This window comes from Mixophyes fleayi, chromosome 3 (assembly GCF_038048845.1).
Source record: "Mixophyes fleayi isolate aMixFle1 chromosome 3, aMixFle1.hap1, whole genome shotgun sequence".
Taxonomy (NCBI): Eukaryota; Metazoa; Chordata; class Amphibia; order Anura; family Limnodynastidae; genus Mixophyes; species Mixophyes fleayi.
The window spans coordinates 77,889,530-77,911,831 of NC_134404.1; the positions used below are offsets into that span (position 1 = coordinate 77,889,530).

Genomic DNA, 22,302 nt, shown 5'->3' on the forward strand with positions numbered 1-22,302 from the left:
AGCACTGAGCACTACATGGGAAAATGCAGTCACTGGTCAGATTTCTCTAGTCACATTCAAACATGCATGTAGTACACAAACGTCCTCTGAATTACTCATCTGAAAAAGCTCTTGAGGTGGAAGTTGACAAAAACTAATCTAGAGGAGGATAAGGTGCACCAGTTACGCCTTGGATAGATAAATGTAACAAAACTTGGCATTTTGGAATTGGAGACTAAACAAACAAACAAAAAACAGAGAAGTCAGAGAGACAAAGAGGTCTGTAGATAACTAGAGTAGCAAAATGAGAGACTTGAGAAATGATCTGAAACACTGAAATGATCTGAAACACTGAAAGTGTGTTTAGAAAGTAGACCCTTGAGAGAACAATTAGTGACAACGATACTTTATGAAAACTAGTGCACCCGAGAGCACTTGTGTTGTATATACAGATTGTAGCTGGAATTCTTGTATTGTAGCTTAGGAAAATTAAAGTTAAACATTCAAATTGATGCTATTACTGAAGGACAAACCATCAGATAAAAAGTTTAAGTAAAACCCTCCTCGTCCTCCGACCTGACCCTTGTGCGATGACCATACCCTTCCCGACGTGTATCCCCCCCTCTGCTATAGGCCCAACACACCTTAACTACCCTCTAAACACTTACAGTGCTTATCTTTGTGGTCCTACCACCCTCACTCCCCCCCACAATCCCTTTTGTTCCTACACCCATTTTATATAACCTCTAGTACTGGGGACACAGATCTCTATAGGGAAAGTGTCCACAATACACAAGGCATTCACAGTAACTAATTTCTTGCTTCCACGGTCCAAGCTTTCCCTAAACCACCATTTGTACTGGGAATACCTTTCCCCTAGAGATAAACCTTTACATAAACCACTAATGAAGGATGGGGGAATACACACAGACCCTTATACAGGCAACATACACTTCACTACCCAAATCTAAGAACTACTAGACCTCTATAGTCTGCTGGAGCATTGAAACAAGAGAATACTATAAATTACTACTATATATGACGAGAAGCTCAGGAAACTCATTCTACTAAGATCTAATTGGCAGAATAAAAAAAATAAAATGGCATTGGAACCTAAATGAATGAAAGTGAAGAGAGGACTGTGTGGGCATTGTGGCATCATGCATTTTTTCTGTTCACAAAGCTAGCTAAGCATTCACCCCCCTCCCATCAGTGCTCTGCAATTTGTACAACTTATCTTCCGTATTTGAATGGAATGAGCCATCTGTTGTGATATCTGCTAGATATCAACCTTTTCTACAATAACTTGTTTTGAGAAACTGCACACAGAGTTGGCAGAAACTTACACCATCTCCGGGTGATTAATTCAGCATTCAAAAAAATCCAGTCTGATTTAAAAACAAAAATACAATCCTATCAGCAGGTATTAGAGGTAAAGAAATAATTCAGCTATTTAGCACTTCTAATCCATCAGTGTTGGGTAGAAAGCACGAAGATGAAACTAGAAGTGCAGCAGATACATTTACGGTAGATACCAGACCCACTATCAGTATAGGTGTGGGATAGTCCCACTAAATTTACCTACAAGGAGTCAGAAGTTCTTCCAGCGTATGCTTAATTATCTGGATAATACAGCTTTTCCAAAGTATCACCTGTGCGGTCTACAGATTGCCCTGGCCTTACAATAGCCAGGTGCATGAATGAAGGCTAGAGATGAGCAAAACAGATCATAATATTTGCCCCATTCCACATTTGGATTTGGCATTTCACCAAACAGAAAGTAGTTTAAAGTGTTCCTAGTCCTACCCAAATACATCAGAATAAATTGACCTTTATTGTCTCAACACTAAGGTGGAGATTCAGTTGCCAGCGATGTCGCACGCAGACATAGGGGGGGGGAGGGGGTATTCAATTGTTAGCGTTATCGCTAACAATTGAGCGCTCAAAAAATCTTACCGTTTATACGGTAATTACTCGCGGAATTTCAGCTCGCAGCTCCCTGAGCTGCGAGCTGAAATTCAGCCCGCTGGAATTCAGCCCGCTGGCAGCAAGTAAGTACCGTATTAACTGTTTAAGCGCGCAAAATTACCGTATAATATGAAGTTTTTTTCGAGCACTCGTTTTTTTTGCGTTTTAGCACATTGTTGCCAATTATGGTAGAAATCTATGCTCATTTTCTCTTGCACCTCTGTGGGGTGCAAGGAAAAATGAGTGGAGATTCCTGTCAAATCTCCGCTGCAAACTGTTTCACGGACATTACCGGAGACACTCTGCAGCTAAACGAATCACCCCATAAAGTCTAAATTCCTTGAAATGCTAATTTAAAAACTGCGGAATGGCGAGACAAAAGTGGAACACAAAGATTTTAATCGCTAGAACTATGCACCTGTGAAATACTGTTCCGCCAAAATAACACTGTTTCTGCACTGTACTTTTACTTTATTCTAGAGCAGGCATTCTCATGCTTCATGGATCTAGTATGTGCTCTCCACAATACTTCCTTTCCCAGCACAGAACAGAAAGAGAATTCATACACAGACTTTTGAAGTGAATCAGGATGGAGCATGAATATTACTTATACCATGGGTCGGCGAACCCCTGGCACACGGATCACTTCTGTCTAGCACGCCGGAGCTCTGAAGCTCAGAAACTAAAAACAGACAAAGATGGCCTAAAAGGAGCACTGCGCTAAAGAGCATGAGCTCCGTTTCAGTCATCTTTGGCTGCTTTAGTGAAGCAGTCTCCATGGAATGCAAGATCAGCATCCAAGGTAAGTATGAGGGATGACATGAGCTGGGGGCACAGGTCTGAGGCATAATATGATCTGGTGCACAACTGTGTGGCATAATATCAACTGGGGGCACTATTGTGTGGCATAACAAACATTTATTTGTTGGTGCCATTATTATATTAGCGTGATTAAACATGAAATTAAATGTTATGTAAATATACAGTGGTCAAAGTGGAAATTTAGAAGTGGCAGTGTGTATAATGTAAGTGAATGGCATTCGATAGTCAAAACAGTAAAAGAAGTGGCGCATGGCATACCACAGTATAAGATTTTTGCTGGTACACTGAAAAAGGTTACTGACCCCTGACTTATACTGTCAATTATGCTCATGTCATATTCTGTGCTCCTAAGTACAGGGATCAGTAATCTCTATTTTAAACCCTATTTCTTCTTTGTTAAAGACCAGATGAACAGAACGGATGCACTGTGCATAACCTTAGATTGTTCTGTACATGCTTACAGTTTCTGCCTGTGGATGATATTTTGCAGGTAAACAATGAGATTATGCCAATATATTCAAGATGGCACCTTTCAACTTCTACAAAGGGAGAGAGCAACTATAGAAATTTCTATCAGCTCTTTTAGGGTTTTTAAATATTTTACTTAGGGTCCATTTATTAAGATATGATCAGCCATAAAAATGGAGAAAACAGCAGTTCTCTCTGTAAAATGGTCATCGCATAATTTATGAAGGGTTCAATGCAGGAGAAATCAGATTTATACTGCATTATCCCACTAAACGCTTCTAAACGCAGACCCCATATAATATGGGGTCTGCGAAGTACTCCAATTCATTAAGCTTTGAAAATCTTTGCACGGCATCTCAGGATGCAGTAACCTGTCATTTTCAATGGGATCCAGCTGAAGCCTCTCCGGCTTCGCTGGATCCCTCAACCCATGGAAGTGCTATGTGCATGCAAATAGCCTTTCCTCAATTCACCGGCAGCATAGGATGAAGTAAAACCAGTTCCTGAAGGAGGGGTGGGGGGGACTTTGCAGCTCCTAGATCAGTCCGGCATGGTAAATATGCATAGCTGCGATTTGCAGCAATGCATATTCACACCACATGACTTTAATAAAAAGACCCTTTAAAAACAATTCAGTGCTTATTATGATCCAAATCACAGGTTTACCAGAAGCTAAACTTTACTTCCCTTGCTATAACAATGACAGATTAAGTCAACCTAAGTTAAAAACAATGGGTGGATACAATTATGTAAGCATTCCTGGCCAGTCGACCACCCGTTGAACCAAATATGAGGACCCAGAAAAAGATGCATCCATTAAGATTCATCTACTCTTATTAACATCTATTTATCTTACTACTTCCCAAACCCCTTTTATAAGCAAATATTTCAATGCAAATATTCCCAACGTAAAGTGCTTAACCACTAATGTAACAGAAAAGCAGATTATAAAATACATTTGCATTAAATACCAAATAATAATTTTCATAACTGTAATAGCAGAGGTCTAACCTGTGAGCAACCATACAAAAATTTGGCTTTCAATCCCCATAGGGTGTTTTTTCAATATACATTTAATATGCAAATATCAAATCTCAAAACAACTAAAGTATTTAATGTAAGTTTTGTAAGCGGAAAAACTGTCTTGATTGAACTCAATTGCACCAAGTAGTAGTTTAATGTATGCTTGCCAAAAACATGACAATTTAAGACTTACTCACTGTTCCATGCAAAATTTCAACTGCAAATAAAGTCAGGATAAAAAAAAAATACTTCAAAATATACTATTTTTCTAAGCAGGCTTATAAGAACAATATTCTATTAGCTATACAACAGGAGTACCAATCAAATTATTAAGATCATAGAGAGCAGGTCAGCAAGCGGTAAAGAAATAAAGTGTATAGTGTTATTTCTCTATTTCAACTACAAGGAAATTAGTTCAACATTTATTTCAAATTAATGCAGAAATTTAGACCATTCTAAAGGGTTAAAAATGACTTGCACCATTGTCTGTCTATTAAGGTCACTTGCTGTGACTTTTAATGTTGCTTGCAAGAACACAGTCCAAGTTCAACATTTTTTGCAGAAGGAACATTCAGGTGACATTCTCCCCCACCCACTAAGGTAATGTGCCAAAATGCAATTCATTATTTATCCAAGATTTCCACCTACATTTTACTTTTTATCTTTTCAAAAAAACAGAATATATATGCATATCCCCTGCTTTAAACAAGACTGCACAAGACAGTATGTGTGTTTGATATTATTTAATCCTATTTCAAGACTGATTAATTACCATAGCCCCACAGGGCCAATGTGCTCGTCACTTGTAAACGTGATTTGATGCCAGCACTGAATGTATTGTAGCACAATAAGCATATGGAACTCTTAGGAGGGAAGGGATTTAGTGCGGTATGGAGGGATGAAATCTACCCAATACATTGCAGAAATTAAGTACATTAGAAGCTATTGCTGGAAGGAGTTCAGGTATTTTAGCACTTATTTTGCCAGTTTCTAAATACATTACCATAAACAGCAACAGTAGCTTATATGCAAAAAATATAAATTATGTTGCTATATTATTGCGTAAAGGAATAAGCTAATACACCGTTGTGCAACCTGATATACGTCAGGGACCATATGGTGTGGCCTTCTATCCTTCAAAAGGGACACAAAGTACCCTTAGTCTTAGTAATAGGTGTAAAAGAAACTGGGAGCAGGTGAAGGCTCGAAGGGCCGCCTGTTACCACATCACCGCTCTAAAATATCTGGATAGACATCCTTTCACTTTACCATATAGACAAGTACAATTACCTATCCACATGAAAAAAGGACACTGGCAAATAATGGTTAACACAGCATATATATTTTTACCAGTGTTTTCTCCAGAACATTTCGGCAGCCAGGGGGCTTTAATAAGTAGCCGGGTGGGGGCAGTTATAATACGTTGCAATAATATTGAAAAATGTTGGAGGTTATTGCCCACACCTGCCAGGACTGGTCAGACTGGTGGTCACTGGGCTAACACACACACTGCTGGCTGTAGTGCTCACACAGTGCCTGTTTCAATAGGACAAACAATGGTTTGATCTATTATAATAGGACTCTGTTGGGCTCCAAGTAAAAACAGGTGCTGGGGAAAACACTGCTTTACCATTACTGTATGCTAAACAAAATTTAGAATAGACAATGCAATAAGCAAAATCATCATGACATTGTCTGTAGTTAGACTCTGTTTACTAGGGATGCCAAACAATATCCAAAAGTACTGGCCAGACTATTTTGCAGCCAAAAACATGTGCCATCAATGCCAGTGCTCAGTGCATTTGAAGATGCACATATGCACTATGTCAGCACTCAGTGGCTGAAATGACCACTGCAAGATTCTGTGCGGCAGTGATAAGATGCAGCTGCATGAGATAATATTGTATTGCACAAAAATTGTAACTGGGACTCCTTTATGTGTAACATGGAGCATTTGTACATTTCTGCCTCCTGTGTGTCCAATAATACCTTTATGGGCATATTCAATTGTCGGCGGAAATGGCGAAAATCCCGCAGCCCGGGCACGATTACTATAATAACGGCAATCGTGCGTGGAAAAACAGTTAATACGGTAATTTACTCGCTGAAATCCAGCTAGATTTTACCGTATTAACTATACTAGTTTTAATACCGCAGAACTTTTAAACAATTGAATATGCCCCTTAATGTCTAATTTTATTTTTCCTATGTGCCAGTTACTGCATTTATTGCCATTAATAAAATGAATTCATGTAAAATTCCAATGTAAAGACACCCATATAAGCATAGACCAGATCTGAACTTGCATAAACCATGCCTGTGCTTTAACTTTTGATGGTCTCCTAAACTTTTTTTTAGAAAGGTACACCGCATGCATAAGACAAATGGATTGTATACTACCCATTGTAGCAAGCACCTTTGCCTCATTATACGGTCTCTCCACACTTTAGGGTGCAATTTCTACTGCCCTTGATTTTGGAATAGGCTTAATATGTAGTACAGTCTATATGGCTTATTCAATACCCAGCATTAAGTGAAGTGAGAATGTTGCTATCCATGAATTCATCAAAGCAGATAAACAAAAAATATCTGGTGCAATATAGTCTTCCCTACAACCTGCAGTTGCTTTTAGTATAACCGCGTCTAGAGAGGCAAGGATTACTCGACTAGACATGCAGCATAGGGTTCTCCCAAATCAGAGTAACAAGGCATCTGCCAGTCTTTGCATAAATTAATGTTGCACCCTGCAAGAAGCAGGACAGATGCAAGTGGGCTAAAATAGTATTTCTGTCACGGCATCCTGGTCTCCTGCATCTGCCCTGTCCTGAATTACACGGTTCCGCATGGGGGATGCAGAGGGTGGAGGCTCTGACCGGGAAAGTCAGTCTGGCAGCAAATCAGAAAATAAATCAGCTGTACCCTGATTGGCTGCCAAACTGCCAGTATACTGTTGTGTTTGATCATGTATTGCTCACGAGACCAAAGTCTCATCTTGTAACACTAAGGGCTAGATTTACTAAGCTGCGGGTTTGAAAAAGTGGGGATGTTGCTATAGGCAATCAGATTCTAGCTGTCATTTTGTAGAAGGTACTAAATAAATGAAAGCTAGAATCTGATTGGTTGCTATAGGCAACATCCCCACTTTTTCAAACCCGCAGCTTAGTAAATCTAGCCCTAAGGGTTGTTGCAGCGGCCTGGGAGTGAGAATGATAAAACTAGACAGCGTGCCAGGGCAAGGAGAAATGTGCTGGGAGTCAAAAACCTGCTTCAATCTGCAAAATTCTACAGATTTTACATTTAAGTTAAAGAAAAAATTAAAAGTATTTCACTTTTAATAAAGACAGCATTTTATTATACATATTTCTTCTTACACTTAAATACAAAACCAAAAGGCCACAAAGTAAAAATGTCTTTTTCACTACCAGTATACATTATAGTACATTTTCATTGTAATAATGATTATGTGCAGAAAACACTCACATCATAATGACTCATAAGAACATGACCGAAGCATTGAGCTGTTATCCAACAAAGCTGGTAACATGACCAGGGATGTATGATTATCCCAGACAAGTATGCAGTTTGAGGTGTGCAGCATGCACCGCTGTACAAGGTACCATCAATGCACTTGGGTGTTAAAATTCAGTTCGGCGCAGGGTGAAGTTGTCAGATGCACCTATTGCCACGTATTATGGTAAGAAAGGTCAGCTCGTTTTTTCTGCATACCTCTATGGGTAGAGGGGAAAAATGAGCAGAGATTTAAAAACTCTTACACAACGTGTCTCCGCGCACTGTTCTGGAGAGACTGTACTACTGACCTGAGAGATTGGATAAATAGTGTCTTTTGGAGTTTTTATAGCTCTTTGTATGGTTTACGCTTTCTATATGACGTAGACGTTAATTGTGATCTTTTTCATGACTTACATTCTGAATAAAACCTCAGCTTTGGTCTGGGAGAGGTTATTGTGATTTCTCAAAACGACTAATATTGTGCAAAGTATATTAAGAGCAAATATGAAATGATAATGTAAACAATTTGTTTGATTTCACAAAAATGAAAACTATGTGAAAGCATAAAATGTCTGTTAATTATACATTCCTGCTACAAAGACTGCACCTTGGGATGTGGTACACATAAAGGAAGGGGACACCATGTTTTACCATGCAGCTGTAGTCGATTCCTTTAAACTAAATAGTTCCTTAATGGATTTTTTTTGCACAGTGGCTCAGTGGTTAGCACTTCTGCCTCACAGCATTGGGGTCATGAGTTCGATTCCCGACCATGGCCTTGTGTGTGGAGTTTGTATGTTCTTCCCATGTTTGTGTGGGTTTCTTCCGGGTGTTCTGGTTTCCTCCCACACTTCAAAAATATACTAGTAGGTTAATTGGCTGCTAATAAATTGTCCTTAGTCTCTCTCGGTCTGTGTTTGTGCATGTTAGGGGATTTGGATTTTAAGCTACAATGGGGCAGGGACTGATGTGAATGAGTTCTCTGTACAGCGCTGCGGAATTACTGGCGCTATATAAATAGATGATGATGATTTTCTGGTTCTCTCTCACATTCCTTCAGCTTCCTCTCTTTTAACACAATCTCTAAACCTCTGGCCTGAAAACCAGAATCGATGCTTTGAGCCAATTTAAATCATGGTCTCCTTTTTCTAAGGGACCCTTAATAAGAAAGACGTAATATACTCACCCCTAAGCGAGTATTGATTACTCATTTTTATATATGGAAATCAACTTGTCTCTTGCTATGATAAAATCATCTGGTTTTGGTCGTTTGGTTTTTATTCCTCTATTCTGTTAACAGTTCACAGGCTGTTGTTCGTCCTTGTCTACTACTTGGTATATAGAATGGCACTAATAACTATAAATATTGCCTTGGAGATGACATATACCTTTTATTAAGACAGTATAATATACCAACATTGCCCGTTAATATTCGGAACTTATTAACATCTATTATCAGAAAATCACTTTTAACAGAGGTTCTATATCGCCACTTAGAATACTATGAGCTGTTTAGTACTTTTATGTTATCTTCGACCGAAGTTTTATTTCTGTGTCTTTATAGAAGATATCGGTATGAATGACGAAAGACCAACTAGGATTTTATTTAATGTTTCTGATTTGATGCTGACCATAGTAATATATCCGGTTCTATTTGAACCCAATCTCCATGTGGACAGTGCACACTTGATCCGCCAAGAAAGCGAGCACTGAGCACTCATGGGAATTCATTTGATTTATTTTTAGGGTCAAATTAATTTGTCTCACAATCATTCCTTAGAATTTATAACACATCCTAAGAAATTACTATTGCCGCTGCTCTCTTTCATGTACTATTTGTTACGAGGAGCGGTTGTAATAGATATCAATGAAATACGAGATGTCTTTCATTCACTGGTCGGTCTTCATGCCGATCACCACAAATTATAATATTAGCTCCGATTGGTTCCGCCTGTCACATGACTAGATACACCCACTAATCGGCACTATATAAGAGCTGTCATTTGTCTCCCCGCCTTCAGCCTTGAAAAAGCAGCCGAGCGAAACGCGCATTGGCGTTTCAGGGCTCCAACATTCATCTCCTGCATTGGCTCATTATTGGCTCACTATCCCCCTGATCGCTTCCCAGTTATTTTAGGCAGGGACTTTTCACAAAATCCCGCGATCAGAGGGGAATAACCCGTTAGCCCCTACCTCACTTTATCTCTCGTATATGCTTTTTGCTCACAGGAACACTTTCTATTGATTGAGGTAGTAGCCTATAGTGTTCTAATTGACCTAACTTTGGCACTATGTGCAGGTTATAACATAGGGGCTTCTTTACTCAGATTATCATTTTGTAGGAGCTACACCAGTTTTATCTAATGGGGTTTATTGTGACCCTGCCATTGCGCTAAGGCTTATCTCAACCTTTTTGCACTTAACTGTGTGTTAATTGATTGTTGGAGCCCGTGCAACAAATATTGCAGTTTTAATTTGTTCTGTATCACTATGTTTATATGTTGATTTTATATTTCGCTGATTTTTCTACCCCGATTTTAATGCATACCATTAAAGTTTAATTAATCTTATTCATCCTTTTGGAGTGCCCCAATTACACCCTTTTTTCTGTCTTTGTCTGTACTAAGGGCTAAAAATAGTGCAAGAAAGTTTTGTCAAAAGGACAAATATACCAAAAACACATGTAGCTGTGCAAATAATTGACTGATTGAAATGTGCATTATAGTTGTTATTTTTTTCAGAGGTCAAGTTAATTATGCAGGAAACCCTCAGGGGATCCATTACAAATTAAGTGGAGGATCACTTGTCTATGCATTTCGGTTAACCTATCATTACAGTACAACATATATTGTTTGATTACTCAAACAATATATAACTTCTCAAAATATGAAAATAAGGACCTTAAATGACACTACTTAAAGGAGTAGGGATAAGGTAGGGTATATGTGGTAATAACCACCTATACCCTACTCCTCCCTGGAGCCCGGGGCTGCTTCATGCAGTCATTTTTCCTGTGTCTCATTGTTCAGGTGAAAAATTAGTGGAACTGTGGAATTAATGAAGTTGCAATTTATTAGGTCATGAAGGATGTTTTTCGCCTACCATGGTTAAGTTGGCTGATGCTTCATGGACAGACTGGCAGACAGGTGTTCACACAAGAATCCAATCATTCCTGAAATGCAGATAACACCTTTTCTGCTCACCCGATTCTGTAATTAACCTGTTAATGTCCACCCACCATACATTTGCTCTGGGTGGGACTGTTTATTTCGAGCTACCATATAGTTACAGCAGCTAGAAATATCAATTGCACATGTGGAGCTGGGGCATCATTGATCGGTTTCTCCTCTGCTTTAGCTATAGCTGGAGCTGTTATGAATTGCAGATGAACAAACGAAACGGATGATGTAAAATGCAAAATGTGCACAGTGGGAGTAGAGGGCTGGCAAGATGCCTTGATGCATAACATTGGGGGATAATTATATGCTGGTCATTAGTGTGATGCTATTTTACTTGTTAATATTTATTATGGCTACCGTAATCTAAAAATGTGTGCAGGGCTCAGAAACTGCTCCAAAATTGCTGGTTCCTAATCTCTTGATACATCTCTCCAGGCCCAGCTTAAAGCTTACCATAACACAGTATGTGCAAACCTGATTTCCCCATGTTTTGCGCTTCAGTGCAAACTGGAATGAAATGGCACACTATACCCCAGTTATTGTATGTGTGCTTAAATTGTGCACTGCATCTCACAGCACCTTAAAATCAATTCATGATAAATGGGATCGTTTTAAAATAAATAATCCTCTTTTCTATTTATTTTTACATGGGGATACAATGTGAAAGTCATACTGCTACATAAATCCATCACACAAAGTAAGTTACTCTGACCATCATCCCCTCACAGCAAAACACATAAGAGTAGAAGTCAATTCGTATCTTAAGGCGGCCCAACACCTCATACTGTAATGTGAATTCATACCAGAGCTAACATTCACCAGTGATTTGCTGAGCAGTAATCGGTAGTAGTAGCCTTTTGCCATAGCACAATAGATGAGCTCCACTTACCATGATGGGAAAATAATATGTCTATGGCGCTCAACCAAGTGAATATATCAATAACCACACATATAGATACAAGAGAAACAAGCAGCTGTAGCAAAGCAGATCTGTACTCCCATTTTACACAGAAGAGAGCAATAGACAGCGCTGTTCTCTAATACCGTTCTATATATCATTTATACATAAAACATCTAATGTATATATCTATAGTATCAAATAAATCCAGATAATATAACTTAGGAATATTAAAATAATGTCAATATTTCATTATAGGTAAATACTAATAAAAGCTGTTACTTACACGCACAATTAATACACTTAGGGGGGTATTCAATTGACTGCGGGATCGCCGAAAATCCCACGCTCAAAGAATATTACCGTCAATACAGTAATCCTGCGCGTAAATACCGTTAACACGGTAATTTACTAGCTGGATTTCAGCTCGCAGCGAAATCCAGCGAGTAATTACCGTATTAACGGTAATATTCTTTGAGCGCGGGATTTTCAGCGATCCCGCCGTCAATTGAATACCCCCTTTAGTATTTACCTGTAAGGAAATGTTGACATTTTTAAATTACTACAACTCATTTGATATTATACATTTAACATTACTGGTATAAATAAAAAGAAATAATCTAATAATAGACCGTCACCTACTCTCTATCAAAGAAATGAAAGACAATTGGGATCCTTATTTTGAGGTAAAATATACATTCCACATACTGTACTTTCATTAGAAAAATAAAGAGAAAATAAAAATGGTCTAAATTATTACAATAAACCTTTTTTCTCAACATATTTTCATTTTAAACCCTTGACACTAAAAGCTGTAGGGTTTGAGAACGTAAAACCACTGAGGTCAGCACATGATGCAGTGGGTCTAAGCATACGGTGTAAAATGGGCTCATCCGTCAACATGGATTTTAAAAGCTAATTAGATACACTTGAAGCGTGTGTATCTAACAAGTTGAGGAGGATAGGCGGGGTATGTAATTTATTGACAAGTAATATTTCAGTTTTTAAAGTTGACCTTTTTAAAAAAACAAATTATACAAGTCTAAAAAAATACTTTGTTTTTACACTAAGCAAAGTAGGCCTTCAACATCTAACCACAAAACGAACATATGTTATAAGAAAAAAAAAAAAAAGTTTTCCAAATAGTGCTATTCCACAAAGACAGCACCTCCAACCCCAACACTGCCTTATGAACACTTTCCCTTAAAATCACTGTCTGAAGAGACGCAGGACCTCTTAAGCATCTACAGGGAGGATACTGTCAAGAAAAGGAATCAAAGCCCTTAACATAGTTCATACTGAAACAAATCAAACACTGTTTTCCTTTACAAGTAGAGGCTTGGCCCAATAAGCACTGCTAGTAAAACAGGGATGTAGTATTTTTGGTCCCGACGCATATAATTAAATAACTTTTTTTCTAGCTGTCCCTAACAATAACAGCCTAGAAAAAAGCATTTCTTGTTTACATAAAGTGTTTCATTATTGATCAACACCACCAAAATGCACTAGCACGTGTGAATATGCATTCAAAGTTAATTAACTCTGCTTCTAGTTTCCTCTTTGAGTATTGACTTTCCTTCAAAACAACATCAAACATGCCCACAAGGAGAATCCTTGCCTAACATGTACTTTCTGCATGCAGAAAAGTGATATTTGATATTAGCTATCTTGAACTAAAGTTCAAGCTCAGGAAATATACATTTGAAATACTTAGGGATATAAAAAAAAAAAAGTGTCCTGCGCATTACTACGGTAATTTCACAGGAGATTTTTGCTCACGGCTCAGAGTTAAGAAATTACCGTAGTATCGGTAAAATTGCGCAGCCATTACAGTAGTAATGGTAATGATACGCGGGCCGTGTTGTTGCCAATTGAATCTAACAGCGGTATGCAGAAGTGCATTTATGAATGTACAAGAATGTCAATCCTTGAAGTGGATTGACTACAGCAGAAGACGACCATGCTGGTTCCGCTACAGTCGCTAAAGGCTAAAGACAGGAAACGGACTCTAGGGGTATATTTAATATGCAAAGATTACGTAGATCCGCCGATTCCCAGCACTTTGAAGGCATTTTCTTCAAACGCCAATTTTATTAAAGACGGCCCGATGGGCTTTTCACAGAACTGGCGCCTAGTAAATATACCTCTAACGTTCACCAAAACTGGACAATTAAAATACTGGAAAAACATAGCCTGGTCTGATAAATATCGATTTCTGCTGCAAAATGCATATGGTAAGGTAAGACTGATGTAAACGGATCCATTCTGCCTTGGGTCAATGGTACGGGCTGGTGGTGTAATAGTGTAGGATAATGTATACTTGGCACACATTAGGCCCCTTAATACCAATTGAGCATGGTTTAGATGCCACAGCCAGAGTATTGTTGCTGACACATATCTTTCATGGCCACAATCTACCCATCTTCTAATGGCTACTTCCAGCAGAATAACGCACTATGTCACTAAACATACGTCATCTGAAGCTTGTTCCACGAACATGCAATGAGTTCAGTGTACTCCAATGGCCTCCACAGTACCAGATCTCATTCCAATACAGCACCTTTTGTTGTGGTGGAACGTCAGGTTTGCAACATGAAAGTGCAGTCAACAAATCTGCAGCAATTGTGCAATGCTATCATGTCAACATGGACCAGAAACTTTAAAACCATGACATGCAGAATTCAGGCTGTTTTGAGGGCTAACGGTACCCAGTACTACAAAGGTATATCTAATAAAGTGGGCACTGAGTGCATCATGGTAAAAAAATGAAAGTGGCAGATAAATGAGGAAATTCAGCAAGCATTATAATAGTTTACAAATAAAGATGTTCTTTTAAAAACATATCCTGGAATATGCAGTTACAGCATTTCATTTCTAGTTATAATTCAAGGGGAACAAGACAAATTAGTATAAATGACAATGGAAACATAATTTAGATAATGTGAGGACAACATGCAACTTTAGCTTGAATCTCACTTCTGCTTTTCATGGACAGAAGAAACTCAATTTATGGTACTTTAGAACATGTGTGCCATATAAATACAATTTAATTTATAGCAAAAACAAAAGAGTTTTACACTGATGGCAGTTTTTCCTCTTACATCGGTTATTTTCTATCCAGTACCTAGGACATAATATCACAAGCACTACTTACATAGACAAGGTATAACCCTAGTAGAGTGAGGTGTTGTACTAGGTATAAGACTTGTGAAATCTTGTAAATTGATTTTTCGTAGAATAAAATGTTCATTACTCAAATACAAAAAAAAAACAAAAAAAACTCAAATCTATGGCTGCAAAAAGTTGTTAGTCATTACAAACATTTTGAATATGCTTCGGTTTCAACTGTAACCAGTCAGTTTACCCTGCAGCATTTGAGTATAGTCTAGCATTGCAGCTGTTATGATGCAATGTATTTTAAAGATATATATTAGGTTCATACTTTAGTGTTTACCTTCCAATAAAGTAACCAAGAATCTCATTTTGAGATCTACATTTGATTTAATAACTTGCTCATAACACTTTATTTTGCTTTAGATACAAACTAGCATATTAGTTTATAGCATGAATTTAAGTTTGATCAGTAGCTGATTAAGGAAACATTCATTTCTCAATACTACTGCAGCAATCGGTGATTAAGTAGTCCTGTGACTATGTAGGGTCAAGAGTTGTAACTTATGGCTCATCCAAGTTGGTTTCTACAGCTGCAAGACAAATAGTAACACAACTTGAGAAAATCAACAGAGAACTAGTACAGCATAGAGACACATAGCAGTGATTAAGACATATGCGCCATTTTCTTGCAGCAACCCTTGAGTCGTGTATATCACTGTCAGTGTGAGATGTATAGAGATGGTGCAGCAGAGACCAAAGGATGTCTAAACCAAGCTATAGTCTGGCAGTTTAGTCAAGATTTCCAGTGAAACCCAAAACAACTGTGTGAACAAATGTGAGAAGATCGTAACCTTCCTGAGTATTATTCCATACCAGATTGGTTGGTGTATAGAGTAATGTGGGCATGTGGCACCTGGATCAAGTTTTTATTGGATAAGGAACTTAAGACCTTCGATCAACTTAAGATATTATTCTGTAGCACTCCAGCACCTCTAAATCAGACATGTAATTTCCCAACTTTCACTCTTAGATTAGGACTTAAGCTGGAGCTAAAAAAGGACGTGTATATCCTGTGCTTCACCTCGATGAGGCGCATTCAACAGTGCCAGTTCAGTTAGCGTGGAGAGAACACTGGCCCCATAGATAAAACCGACTTTAGAAATACCCTTCTGGGTTTCCCATATTCCCATGACAGGGCCCAGTTTAGCCCTGAAGACATCTAAGCTGTCACTGCTGCCCTGATAGAAGAGCCACTCTGTACCATATTCTCTGGGAGTGCCCTCAATTGATTTCCACTTTTGTTTTACACATGTTACCCCTCACCAACAAGAGAAACCACTTATCAACCAACATGTTCAGACTAGGTTACAAGAATTATACAGAGTAGAGACACAAAGAACTCAGATGCCTTCCACCTAGAACCCCATTCCAGATCCAACAGCTCACAAATATCCCATATAAGAAAATAATGGTAAGGGGATTGTCCAGATTAACACATTACCGGGCTACAACTAACCCTGCAACTATACCTATCCAGTTGGCCTAGAACTCATGTTATGCTTAATGAAAGGCTGGTGTAATATTCTCTTAAGTCTCCCAACTCCTCTAGACTCCCCCCATCTCACAATTAAAACACTAAAATGTAATGAACTTTAAACTTACTTGCCTTACCCCTATGTACAAATATATAATGCCACTATGTATACCCAATTTCTGTTGATTTTTCTGTTCTGTGTGTTTGGTTTGACAACTAGGTTGTTAGTAACACTAGCTGTAAAAGCTCAATTAACATTAGATATTTAATATACTTATACTTGCAAACATCTTAAGCACAAAACAAAGGTCATAATTTGGGCAAGATATTCAAGCAAAATGCTCAATGCGTGACATGGTCTAAGTATGGTGGGGAGCCAGGTAAGGTAGAAAAATATTTGTTTTTTGTAAATACAAAAAAAAAACATTTCATTAATGTTCATTATTTTTTTTTTAATTATGTTTCAATTTTTAATAAGTTGGGGAGACCTTATTGATAGAACCAGTGTTGTGTTTAACAGCAGATTTTTATATCAAGGGAGATCTGATCAGGACTATCCTTATACTGCTACAGGGTACCACATGGGTAATTCCTAGTGATGCCATCAGTGCACCCAGCATTCCACAGCTGAATTCAGTCATCTTTCGTATGATCTTGGTTGCAAGAATTGCAGGCTTGTGCTTTGGCAAACAAAGGTGTTCTAACCAGAAAATTGTGCCAGCCGGGTGGCATTAAGAAGCAGCTGGATGGAGGAAGTTGTTAATACTTTGCAATAATAATAATAAAAATTGTTGCAGGTTATTGCCCACACCTGCCACAACTGGTCAGACTGGTGGTCAGTGGTCTAACAGGCACTATGTGAGCACTACAGCCAGCAGTGTCTGTTAGAATAGGTTTATTCTATTATAATGGGACTCTGTTGAGCTCCAAGCGCCAGGTGGCAAGTAAAAACAGCTGGGTGGAGCACCCAGGAAATTGGTGCTGGGGAGAACACTGAACAATATAGTAAAAAGAGAAACATCCCAGTATTTGATACAAGTAACACAATGCATTTATTCCATCAAAAAAAGTTGACATTTTAGGACAATGCTTTCTCAAGACTCCAAACATATATCCACACCAGTTTATTGTATTATGACTAAAAGGATCAACTAGAAGAATAATGAGCATATCGCCGAATGTAAGGTAATATCAGGTGAATGTTTTTCATCATACTAAAAATAATAAACTGCTAAAAAAAAAAAGATAAAACAACCTAAGTTATAAGTGTGGAAAATTGTACTACAAAAGGACTAGATACAAACATTATCCAAACAATAAGGCTGCAATTTATAGATTCAAAAGGCTTCAAGTTGCAAAGTTTGATAGATGCCCAAACCCTTTCGAAGAGGAGACTGTCAAATACTCTTGAGGTACTGCTGTGGTAACTACATTCAATGAAGTAAATTGCTAGTAGAACATCTATCTTAATTGACTTTTTTATTATTTATTTATTTTCAAACAGGGTATTTATTATTTGTGCTATGGTGTTTCTGAAATTAACTTTAAACATTGATTTGGCTTTGCTGATATATTTGTAATCGTGTACGTTTCAATGCAACAGTAATACAGATATGTAACTTTTTTATGGCATATACTTTCTAGTGTCTGGATGGTTAAAAGTTTCCCCACATTTACCAATATTCCAAAACAAAAAAAAACAAAAACTTCTAATTGCAGACCTTACAGCTGGAAAGGCTCATTTAGATAGAATATTGCAAAAAAATACTGGTTTAGGGTTGGTTTTTCTATAATTCACAAAAATGTGTGAATGTGGAAAAAATTAAGACTTCCCAAATAATGCAAAATCACACTAGCCCTCCATTAGTCATCTACCTTATTCTGGTTCCAAACACCCTATTCTGCCAAACTAAGCATTTGTGCAATGAATTTATTGTACCCAGATAATGTTGCCATGATGGTAAAGATAGAGGCTCTTCCCTCATCCTTGAACTATTTGTTAATTTTTTAAAGCATAGTGGTTATGCTACGCACTTGTGTTCAGACAATATCTGCTATGCAGGAATCCGTGCTTGAAAGATGGGACTCCCCACTTTAAAAACAACAATGTCTTTCTTGACTGTAGGAGCGAGAAGATAACTCAGAGCATTCTCCCATCCCTGGGTTTTCTCTCTACCTTCAACACAGCGTTGGGGATGGACCCATGCTTTAACTTCACGGCGCATGTTCGCAATGACATCACTTACTCTGCCCACTTCATCCCAATGTGAAAGAAGACAGTCACATGTCCATTGCCGATTGACTAGCGAGTATTTCTTCACTGCCCCTGTACACCATGGGGCAAATCCCACTTGCCTTTAGCAGGGAAGGGGATAAAGCAGCATTCTTAGTTAAGCTGGGTATACACCACAGTTTTTTAAACAAATTATCACGTCAATCACACGATAAATGACTGTTAGGTCCGATACTGCATTAATGTTTACGCTCCCACAATCATGTTTTATCGTACCAAAGCACATCATATGATTTATAAATAAACTAAAAATCTCTATAAACGATGGAACAATGTCAGACAAATGTGGAAGGGTACATGCACTCACGACCAGCAGTATAGGCAGATCTCTATAGCGTGTGCAGGATCACAATCTTTTCAGCAGACGGTTATGACAGATGAAGAGCACAGATCGGAAAGGTAAATTGTGTAGGTGTGTACACATAAACCTGCATGCTCATCGGGACTTCCTGTTGTGGGTAAAATCGTTACAGATATCGCATCAGGAGAAATTTTCTGTAGTGTGTAACCAGCTTTACTTGTTAAATTTTCACAGATCTACTCCTTCCCTTGAGTGAAGCTCTGGGAAAAGCAACCTGTAACTGTTTTTTCTGGGGTTCCTCTATTTCTGTAGTAGAGTACTGGCTTTTTGTATACACCCTATGGGGATGTGTGATTGCTAGGGCTAATAAGAAGCCACAAGGATGCACCCTCTAACACCCATCTCAGGAGACATTTTACAATGGCATTCAAGCAACTTTTTCCAATGGTATACTACATAAACAGAAGAGCCATGGCAAAAAATTGCAAGCGCGCAGTTCACAGGGCTCCACCAAGAAGTAACAGGGCTACTGGTTTAGCATATACAGGCTGATTTAAAAAGCTGTATTTCACGACAGACCTGTTCTAGAATTCTTTTTAAAATAAGGAAAGATTTAATTTAAAAAGACTACAAACTTTTGTAAGCAGGAACCACTTAACCTGTTTGATATGTCAACGTCATCCTACGTACACCAACTTTGTAAAGCTCCACTATCCTTGCATTACTACCACTTTCTATATGTAGGAAACCAGCATTTTCCATAAAGCAAAATAGCATATCAAAAGCAATCTTAGAAATATTGAGAAACAATCCATGTTTTTATATCATCAGATGATATAAGTTTATGGCAGGCCATTCCACTATTCAAATAAAACACACAATGACAAGAGGTCCCATCAACAAATATGTAGACTAGTACATGGTGCAATTCTGATTATGCAAGCTTAATAAATAGTGTTAACTATAACAGAAAAGAAAAAAATATGGGGCTGTGCTTTGTATGCACTTAGTATTATATTTATTTAGGCTAAATGGAAAAAAACAAACTATAATTTTGAGGTTATGCCATCATTTAAAGCTCTTTGTTTTATAAAAGGGTCTCTTGGCATTTTGAAGAAAATCTTCACTCTGCAATACTAGTAAACCGTATCAGTTTGTTTAAATAAAGGAATAACTTAAGACATTACAAACAAAAATGCAATTTGCTTTTTGCTTTCCACAATGTTTTTGCACTGATATTTGACCATTTTAGCTCCCTTTATCTAATCTTCTATTTCATACAAACCAGCTACTAACTACTTAGCATTGGTTGTATTGGTCAGATATTCGTAAACCAGAAATGATTTACAGCAAGTATTTTTCCAACATAAAAAATGTATTTACAACCTATAAGTACTGCTAATCCTATTTTTCTGGACCACTAAGACAGTAGTGAGTAAACTGGTGTGTTATGAAAGGGCCACAAGCAGTCCCCTCTTACCAGTGATTTTTCTTCTTTGGTCCTCTTTCTAGTGATTTTGGTGTCACATAGTGAACAGAATATTTGCAAGGTCTTGTAGGTATTCTTCTTACTAGCTTGACTAGCTATAGAGTAACCTATTGGTTGGGTCTACATGAACGCTTCATATTGGTAGTCTAGTCACATTACCTGAGGCTTCTCAACAAATTTAATGTGTAGCGCCCCCCTCCCCCTTGAGATGACGGTATGCCTTGAGGCCCCTGAAAATATAGTGTTACCCACCAATTCCTTGGAAGTTGATTTGATTGGACATATGTACATAAATGGAACACATATGAAATTAGCACATCAAGTTACCAGAGAATCTCAAACACGCAAAAGAACCCCAAAGCTGTTTAAGACCAAACCAAAAACTAGAAGCTGTTCAAGATATGTTTAACACATTTGTTTTGTTGTCAACGGATGACTACTTTTATGTTCATTCTCCCTACCTGTATTCATACAAAATAACAGTAACAAGTAACACAAGTCTCATAAGCTTCAGGAAAACTGCCCCAATATAGATAATTCTTCCAAACACTCCCTTATTTTTTACAGGAATATGTGCAAAGTCATAGAAACCTCCCATATGTGTCACTCTCCCCATTCAGTGTCTACACTTCCTTGTACCAGGCTCTCCAGGCATACAGTGATCAGGTACTTCTCTCCAGGATCAGGGTGCATTAGTGCCACTGAAAATTACTAATCAAAGCACCGAGTAAGGACCCAATTGACTCACAAATGGTCACCATAATATACAAGGAAGTGACAGCATTCTCCATGCAGTCACTTCATAAATGTGCCCCCAGTCCTGACATCTGTCCCCTTCCCAAATCCACAGCCCCTGTCATTGTGTCAGCACACACCCCTAGTGTTTTGTGTTGTTCTCCCCACCTCCAGTGTTTACTGCCAGGAACTGGGCCCCCTCCTCCTGAGCACACACCCCGCCTCCCTGTATGTGCCCCCAGGTTCTCTCCGCCTCCCAGCCTGTCTCTTACCGGGAAGGCCCGGATCCGCATCTTGGTGTCCTTCCTGCTGCCGGTGCCTTTGCTGAGGTTCGACATGTCGGCAGCTGGTCGTCCTGTCTCGGCCCCGGGGCCCCTCCTTGTCTCCCCCCGGCGTGTGTCGGTGTGAGGAGGCCCCGGGCCCGGCCTGTCAGCGACCTAGGTACTCCTGTAACGTCCTCTCTCCAGCCTGCCCCCCCCTCGCTGCGCAGCAGGGTGTACGCGTTGCTCTGTGCTGGAGCTCGTCTACTCGGGCTGACTAAACCCCTCCGCGATGGCGGACAAGCATCCCTCACTCAGCTAGCTCGGCCGGTGGGAGGAGCGCGAGAGCTGGGTGGTTCTCGCGAGACTTCACGCTTTCCCTGCACCCTCTCAGTGGCATGGAGTTATTAGACAGTGCTGGAGGTGACGCCGACAAGGAGCCATGTTTTTGGTGGTAATTTCCGTCGGAACTCAAGATAGAAGCCCATAGGCTGAACTTCCATTCATCGTGATAACAGGCGGGTAGCGCAAATACGTCCTCTCCGTCTGTGTGACTGATGCCACAAGCCACGCCCTCTATCCTGTCTCCAGACGTTCTCTGTAGCTCCATGCTACTGTCAGTCTTCAACATCTTTATTAGTACACATTGAAGTAAACAAACTTACAGCTACTGTCCCTTTATGAGTGGTTTACTCGCCTGCTGTCACAGAGCGGCTGAGTTTTGTATTG

General features: G+C 38.9%; 1 protein-coding gene across 2 annotated transcripts in view; it reads right to left on the bottom strand.

Moving 5' to 3' along the window:
- Positions 1-21,935, bottom strand: part of CUL3 (cullin 3) — a 61,748-nt gene extending 39,813 nt beyond the window's left edge. Inside the window, exon 1 of one of the 2 annotated variants that reach the window (XM_075201878.1) lies at positions 21,586-21,935. In XM_075201878.1, the coding sequence (XP_075057979.1) occupies positions 21,586-21,651 (66 nt within the window). In that variant the 5' untranslated portion in view covers positions 21,652-21,935. The remainder of the gene's footprint in view (positions 1-21,585) is intronic. The other variant, XM_075201877.1, reaches the window with a different exon arrangement.
- Positions 21,936-22,302: the final 367 nt, after the last annotated feature.